General features: G+C 52.3%; 1 protein-coding gene across 1 annotated transcript in view; it reads right to left on the bottom strand.

The window, feature by feature from the left end:
• Positions 1–68: 68 nt before the first annotated feature.
• LOC123701252 (nascent polypeptide-associated complex subunit alpha, muscle-specific form-like) overlaps positions 69–8,336 on the bottom strand; it is a 44,599-nt gene continuing 36,331 nt past the window's right edge. Inside the window, exons 8-9 of the mRNA XM_045648667.1 lie at positions 1,230–8,184; positions 69–1,130 (exon numbers count right to left, since the gene is read on the bottom strand). Of these exons, the coding sequence (XP_045504623.1) occupies positions 895–1,130; positions 1,230–8,184 (7,191 nt within the window). The 3' untranslated portion in view covers positions 69–894. The remainder of the gene's footprint in view (positions 1,131–1,229; positions 8,185–8,336) is intronic.

Below are 8,336 nucleotides of genomic sequence, written 5' to 3'. Positions count from 1 at the left end.
CCCAGATTGTGAGTCTGTTTGTTTATGTAAATTACGGTTGGGGGATAGAAAAAAATAAAACAAAGACATACATTCATAGAATGTTTTAAGTACTTATATTGATTCAATAAGCAAACCTACTTATTACATTTCTTTTATACCAAATGTGGCTATCATTCTTAGTTGTTAAAAATATAAAATGGTAACAAAAATGGTAGAACTTTGATTGAATTAAGTGAATTTAACATAATTATTTTAAATATTGAATATACAGTTAAAACTATCCATACACAAAACATAATTGAGCAAAATTTTTTTATGTAATTACCTTCGTATGTTAACCAATACAAATAATCCAATGATCCTACAATAATATATTATTTAACATCATATGTTTCAAGGCTTTAACTTATAACAACTACAATATTTTCTTGCTTATAAACAAGAAACATTATGTAAATTCACTTTTTTTCAAACAACAAAGAACGAAAGTCATTCAGAAATAATGCAATAAATCTATCTATACAATAGAAATGGCCACAAATATATTGGCATATTTACAAATACTTATATATTGTCTATCACGAACATACATAATAACTTCATAAAAAATATATTTATTTTCAGAACACATTGACTAGGGAAAGTCTATAACAAATATGAGTTTACAAAAATAAAATGATTCTTTGAAGGAATACAGGTTTTGTTAAAACAGTTTATGGCACTATTTTATTTCAATTTCAGTTAAACATAAGTGTCCTGAAAATAATATAAAGCTGAAAGGGCAGTGACAGGAAATTATATCAATTCATATATCACATTTCACTTATGAAATTCTAAAATTAGTTATAACACATAAAAATAAGCAAACATCAGTATGAAAATATCACAATTCATTAATATTTTATAGATTTTTTAACAAGGGCTCATATTTTTTGTACTAGTGGGGCTATTGTGATTTTGAGCACGTGAACGTTTGTACATAAAAACTGTAAATGCTATAGACATAACTATAAATACGGCGGATCCAACTAAGGCTACATATAGATAGCCGGCCCCATCTGTTGAGGTATCCAATACATTATCGTTCATTCCACTAACATCTCTTACATTCCTTGTTCTTGGTTGCGTGCGTGAAAACTCAAAGTTACCTGAAAAATAATAATAACAATTTATAATGTATATTTTTCATAACATAAATTGAGTATATAAATTGATTATAAAGTAGAATATTGCAACAAGTTACTTACTTAAGTCCGTAAGCGAATCATCGTAGTAGTCGAAATTTTTACTCGCCAACTTTGCTTTTACAGATGATTTTATTTCGTTACCAACAGGTGGTAAATACTCTAATGGTGGGTTCGTACTGCTTGGAGCAAATGGCTGAGGACACTTGGGATCCTTTGAACCAGGATAACAGGAACTAGGTGTTGTTGTTGGTGTTGGAGTAGTAGGTTTGGGACAGCGTGGGTCGCTGCTGCCTGGGAAGCAACGTGGTGGTTCAGGAGTGGTAGGTTTGGGACAGCGTGGGTCGCTGCTGCCTGGGAAGCAACGTGGTGGTTCAGGAGTGGTAGGTTTGGGACAGCGCGGGTCGCTGCTGCCTGGGAAGCAACGTGGTGGTTCAGGAGTGGTAGGTTTGGGACAGCGTGGGTCGCTGCTGCCTGGGAAGCAACGTGGTGGTTCAGGAGTGGTAGGTTTGGGACAGCGCGGGTCGCTGCTACCTGGGAAGCAACGTGGTGGTTCAGGAGTTGTAGGTTTGGGACAGCGCGGGTCGCTGCTACCTGGGAAACAGCGTGGTGGTTCAGGAGTGGTAGGTTTGGGACAGCGCGGGTCGCTGCTGCCTGGGAAGCAACGTGGTGGTTCAGGAGTGGTTGGTTTGGGACAACGCGGGTCGCTGCTGCCTGGATAGCAGCGTGGTGGTGCAGGTGTAGTAGGTTTAGGACAAAGCGGATCTGTGCTGCCGGGGTAGCACTTTGGTTGTGCTGCTGTAGTAGGTGGCAGATATGTTGCTGGTGTCAACGTTGAGGGCCTAGGTGGTTGTGGACATTTGGGATCAGGCGATCCTGGGTAACAGACGGGTTTTTGTGTTGTTGGTTTTGGACAACGAGGGTCATCGCTTCCTGGGAAACACCTTGGTGGCGCAGGAGTAGTAGGTTTGGGACAACGCGGGTCGCTGCTGCCGGGGAAGCAACGTGGTGGTTCAGGAGTGGTAGGTTTTGGACAGCGTGGGTCACTGCTGCCGGGGAAGCACCGTGGTGGTTCAGGAGTTGTAGGTTTGGGACAGCGCGGGTCGCTGCTGCCTGGGAAACAGCGTGGTGGTTCAGGAGTGGTAGGTTTGGGACAGCGCGGGTCGCTGCTGCCTGGGAAGCAACGTGGTGGTTCAGGAGTGGTAGGTTTGGGACAACGCGGGTCGCTGCTGCCTGGATAGCAGCGTGGTGGTGCAGGTGTAGTAGGTTTAGGACAAAGCGGATCTGTGCTGCCGGGGTAGCACTTTGGTTGTGCTGCTGTAGTAGGTGGCAGATATGTTGCTGGTGTCAACGTTGAGGGCCTAGGTGGTTGTGGACATTTGGGATCAGGCGATCCTGGGTAACAGACGGGTTTTTGTGTTGTTGGTTTTGGACAACGTGGGTCGTCGCTTCCTGGGAAACACCTTGGTGGCGCAGGAGTAGTAGGTTTGGGACAGCGCGGGTCGCTGCTGCCGGGGTAGCAACGTGGTGGTTCGGGAGTGGTAGGTTGCGGGCAGCGTGGGTCACTGCTTCCTGGGAAACACCTTGGTGGTGCAGGAGTAGTAGGTTTGGGACAAAGAGGATCTGTGCTACCTGGGAAGCACCGTGGTGGTTCTGGAGTGGTGGATTTGGGACAACGTGGGTCACTGCTGCCAGGGAAGCAACGTGGTGGTTCGGGAGTGGTAGGTTTGGGACAACGTTGGTCACTGCTTCCTGGGAAACACCTTGGTGGCGCAGGAGTAGTAGGTTTAGGACAACGCGGGTCGCTGCTGCCGGGGAAGCAACGTGGTGGTTCAGGAGTGGTAGGTTTGGGACAACGTGGGTCGCTGCTGCCGGGGTAGCAACGTGGTGGTTCAGGAGTGGTAGGTTTAGGACAACGCGGGTCGCTGGTGCCGGGGAAGCAACGTGGAGGTGCGGGAGTGGTAGGTTTGGGACAACGTGGGTCGCTACTGCCGGGGTAGCAACGTGGTGGTTCAGGAGTGGTTGGTTTGGGACAACGCGGGTCGCTGCTGCCGGGGAAGCAACGTGGAGGTGCGGGAGTAGTAGGTGCGGGAGTAGTAGGTTGCGGACAACGTAGATCTGTGCTGCCGGGGTAGCAATTTGGTTGTGCTGCTGTAGTAGGTGGCAGATATGTAGCTGGTGTCAACGTTGATGGCCTAGGTGGTTGTGGACATTTGGGATCAGGCGATCCTGGGTAACAAACGGGTTTTTGTGTTGTTGGTTTTGGACAACGTGGATCGTCGCTTCCTGGATAACACCTTGGTGGTGCAGGAGTGGTAGGTTTGGGACAACGCGGATCGCTGCTGCCGGGGAAGCAACGTGGTGGTTCAGGAGTGGTAGGTTTGGGACAACGTGGGTCGCTGCTGCCGGGGAAGCATCGTGGTGGTTCGGGAGTGGTAGGTTTGGGACAACGTGGGTCACTGCTTCCTGGGAAACACCTTGGTGGCGCAGGAGTAGTAGGTTTGGGACAACGCGGGTCGCTGCTGCCGGGGAAGCAACGTGGTGGTTCAGGAGTATTAGGTTTGGGACAACGCGGGTCGCTGCTACCGGGGAAGCAACGTGGTGGTTCAGGAGTAGTAGGTTTGGGACAACGTGGGTCGCTACTGCCGGGGTAGCAACGTGGTGGTTCAGGAGTGGTAGGTTTGGGACAACGTGGGTCGCTACTGCCGGGGTAGCAACGTGGTGGTTCAGGAGTGGTAGGTTTGGGACAACGCGGGTCGCTGCTGCCGGGGAAGCAACGTGGAGGTGCGGGAGTGGTAGGTGCGGGAGTAGTAGGTTGCGGACAACGTAGATTTGTGCTGCCGGGGTAGCAATTTGGTTGTGCTGCTGTAGTAGGTGGCAGATATGTAGCTGGTGTTAACGTTGATGGCCTAGGTGGTTGTGGACATTTGGGATCAGGCGATCCTGGGTAACAAACGGGTTTTTGTGTTGTTGGTTTTGGACAACGTGGATCGTCGCTTCCTGGATAACACCTTGGTGGCGCAGGAGTAGTAGGTTTGGGACAACGCGGGTCGCTGCTGCCGGGGAAGCAACGTGGTGGTTCAGGAGTGGTAGGTTTGGGACAACGTGGGTCGCTGCTGCCGGGGAAGCATCGTGGTGGTTCGGGAGTGGTAGGTTTGGGACAACGTGGGTCACTGCTTCCTGGGAAACACCTTGGTGGCGCAGGAGTAGTAGGTTTGGGACAACGCGGGTCGCTGCTGCCGGGGAAGCAACGTGGTGGTTCAGGAGTAGTAGGTTTGGGACAACGCGGGTCGCTGCTACCGGGGAAGCAACGTGGTGGTTCAGGAGTAGTAGGTTTGGGACAACGTGGGTCGCTACTGCCGGGGTAGCAACGTGGTGGTTCAGGAGTGGTAGGTTTGGGACAACGTGGGTCGCTACTGCCGGGGTAGCAACGTGGTGGTTCAGGAGTGGTAGGTTTGGGACAACGCGGGTCGCTGCTGCCGGGGTAGCAACGTGGAGGTGCGGGAGTGGTAGGTGCGGGAGTAGTAGGTTGCGGACAACGTAGATCTGTGCTGCCGGGGTAGCACTTTGGTTGTGCTGCTGTAGTAGGTGGCAGATATGTAGCTGGTGTTAACGTTGATGGCCTAGGTGGTTGTGGACATTTGGGATCAGGCGATCCTGGGTAACAAACGGGTTTTTGTGTTGTTGGTTTTGGACAACGTGGATCGTCGCTTCCTGGATAACACCTTGGTGGCGCAGGAGTAGTAGGTTTGGGACAACGCGGGTCGCTGCTGCCGGGGAAGCAACGTGGTGGTTCAGGAGTGGTAGGTTTGGGACAACGTGGGTCACTGCTTCCTGGGAAACACCTTGGTGGCGCAGGAGTAGTAGGTTTGGGACAACGCGGGTCGCTGCTGCCGGGGAAGCAACGTGGTGGTTCAGGAGTGGTAGGCTTGGGACAACGTGGGTCACTGCTTCCTGGGAAACACCTTGGTGGCGCAGGAGTAGTAGGTTTGGGACAACGCGGGTCGCTGCTGCCGGGGAAACAACGTGGTGGTTCAGGAGTGGTAGGTTTGGGACAACGTGGGTCACTGCTTCCTGGGAAACACCTTGGTGGCGCAGGAGTAGTAGGTTTGGGACAACGTTGGTCGCTGCTGCCGGGAAAGCAACGTGGAGGTGCAGGAGTAGTAGGTGCAGGAGTGGTAGGTGCGGGAGTGGTAGGTTGCGGACAACGAGGATCTGTGCTACCTGGGAAACATCTAGGTGGTGCTGGTGTGGTAGGTGACGGGCAGCGTGGGTCACTGCTTCCTGGGAAACACCTTGGTGGTGCAGGAGTAGAAGGTTTGGGACAGCGAGGATCTGTGCTACCTGGGAAGCACCGTGGTGGTTCAGGAGTGGAAGGTTTGGGGCAACGTGGATCTGTACTACCGGGGTAGCACTTTGGTTGTGCTGCTGTTGTAGGTGGCAGATATGTTGCTGGTGTCAACGTTGATGGCCTAGGTGGTTGTGGACATTTGGGATCAGGCGATCCTGGGTAACAAACGGGTTTTTGTGTGGTTGGTTTTGGACAACGTGGATCGTCACTTCCTGGATAACACCTTGGTGGTGCAGGAGTGGTAGGTTTGGGACAGCGCGGATCGGTGCTGCCGGGGAAGCAACGTGGTGGTTCAGGAGTGGTAGGTTTGGGACAACGTGGGTCACTGCTGCCAGGGAAGCAACGTGGTGGTTCAGGAGTGGTAGGTTTGGGACAACGTGGGTCGCTGCTGCCGGGGTAGCAACGTGGTGGTTCAGGAATGGTAGGTTTGGGACAACGCGGGTCACTGCTGCCAGGGAAGCAACGTGGTGGTTCAGGAGTGGTAGGTTTGGGACAACGTGGGTCGCTGCTGCCGGGGTAGCAACGTGGTGGTTCAGGAGTAGTAGGTTTGGGACAACTCGGGTCACTGCTGCCAGGGAAGCAACGTGGTGGTTCAGGAGTAGTAGGTTTGGGACAACGTGGGTCGCTGCTGCCGGGGTAGCAACGTGGTGGTTCAGGAGTGGTAGGTTTGGGACAACGCGGGTCGCTGCTGCCAGGGAAGCAACGTGGTGGTTCGGGAGTGGTAGGTTGCGGACAACGCGGGTCACTGCTGCCGGGGAAGCAACGTGGTGGTTCAGGAGTGGTGAGTTTGGGACAACGTGGGTCACTGCTTCCTGGGAAACACCTTGGTGGCGCAGGAGTGGTAGGTTTGGGACAACGCGGGTCGCTGCTGCCGGGGAAGCAGCGTGGAGGTGCGGGAGTAGTAGGTGGCAGATATGTTGCTGGTGTCAACGTTGATGACCTAGGTGGTTGTGGACATTTGGGATCAGGCGATCCTGGGTAACAAACGGGTTTTTGTGTTGTTGGTGTTGGACAACGGCGATCGTCGCTTCCCGGATAACACCTTGGTGGTGCAGGAGTGGTAGGTTTGGGACAGCGAGGATCTGTACTACCTGGGAAACATCTAGGTGGTGCTGGTGTGGTAGGTTGCGGGCAGCGTGGGTCACTGCTTCCTGGGAAACACCTTGGTGGTGCAGGAGTAGTAGGTTTGGGACAGCGTGGATCTGTGCTACCTGGGAAGCATTGTGGTGGTGCAGGGGTAGTAGGTTTGGGACAACGCGGGTCGCTGCTGCCGGGGAAGCAACGTGGTGGTTCAGAAGTAGTAGGTTTGGGACAACGTGGGTCGCTGCTGCCAGGGAAGCAACGTGGTGGTTCAGGAGTGGTAGGTGCGGGAGTGATAGGTACGGGAGTGGTAGGTGCGGGAGTGGTAGGTGTGGGAGTGGTAGGTTGCGGACAACGAGGATCTGTGCTACCTGGGAAACATCTAGGTGGTTCAGGAGTGGTAGGTTTGGGACAACGCGGGTCGCTGCTGCCGGGGAAGCAACGTGGAGGTGCGGGAGTTGTAGGTTGCGGACAACGAGGATCGGTGCTACCTGGGAAGCACCGTGGTGGTTCAGGAGTGGTAGGTTTTGGACAACGCGGGTCGCTGCTGCCGGGGAAGCAACGTGGTGGTTCAGGAGTGGTAGGTTTGGGACAACGCGGGTCACTGCTGCCGGGGAAGCAACGTGGTGGTTCAGGAGTTGTAGGTGCAGGGGTAGTAGGTTGCGGACAACGAGGATCACTGCTTCCTGGGAAACATCTTGGTGCTTCTGGTGTTGTCGGCGGTAAATATGTGGCTGGCGTCAAGGATGATGGCCTTTGAGGCTTTGGGCATTTAGGATCAGGTGAACCTGGATAACACACTGGTTCTGGTGTGGTAGGTCTTGGGCAGCGAAGGTCAGTACTGCCAGGGAAACATCTTGGTGCTTCTGGTGTAGTCGGTCTAGGGCATCTTGGGTCCCTACTACCAGGGAAACACCTTGGAGCTTCTGGTGTGGTCGGTCTTGGGCATCGTGGGTCAGTGCTACCAGGGAAACATCTTGGAGGCTCCGGCGTGGTCGGTCTTGGACAACGTGGGTCTGTGCTGCCAGGGAAACACCTTGGAGCTTCTGGTGTGGTCGGTCTTGGACAACGTGGGTCTGTGCTGCCAGGGAAACACCTTGGAGCTTCTGGTGTGGTCGGTCGTGGACAACGTGGGTCCGTGCTTCCAGGGAAACACCTTGGAGGCTCTGGTGTCGTCGGTCTAGGGCATCGTTGGTCAGTGCTGCCAGGGAAACATCTTGGTGGCTCCGGCGTGGTTGGTCTTGGACAACGTAAGTCCGTGCTTCCAGGGAAACACCTTGGTTGCTCTGGTGTGGTCGGTCTTGGGCAACGTGGGTCCGTGCTGCCAGGGAAACATCTTGGAGGCTCCGGCGTGGTTGGTCTTGGACAACGTGAGTCCGTACTTCCAGGGAAACACCTTGGAGGCTCCGGCGTGGTTGGTCTTGGGCAACGTGGATCGTCACTTCCCGGTGCACAAATTATCTGTGGAGGTGCCGTCTGACATTGTGGGTCAGGGGAACCTGGATAACATTTTACTTGTGGTCTAATTGTGGTCGTTATTTGAGTGGGTGTTCCATCACATTTAGCATCACATTCACTGGTACATAACTGAAAATAAAATAGAATATAAATTATTTATCCATTACAGTAAGCGAATTCATGAAAAATATACTTTCGTTTTAACTCTTTATAAATAAAAACAATAACAATACTGATGTTTCATGTTAGTTAATAAACATAATAGACTAGAGTAGATAATT

The sequence above is a fragment of the Colias croceus genome, chromosome 21 (assembly GCF_905220415.1).
Source record: "Colias croceus chromosome 21, ilColCroc2.1".
NCBI lineage: Eukaryota > Metazoa > Arthropoda > Insecta > Lepidoptera > Pieridae > Colias > Colias croceus.
The sequence above is the reverse complement of the archived record's forward strand: the minus strand, read 5'-3'. Positions and strand labels throughout refer to the sequence as shown.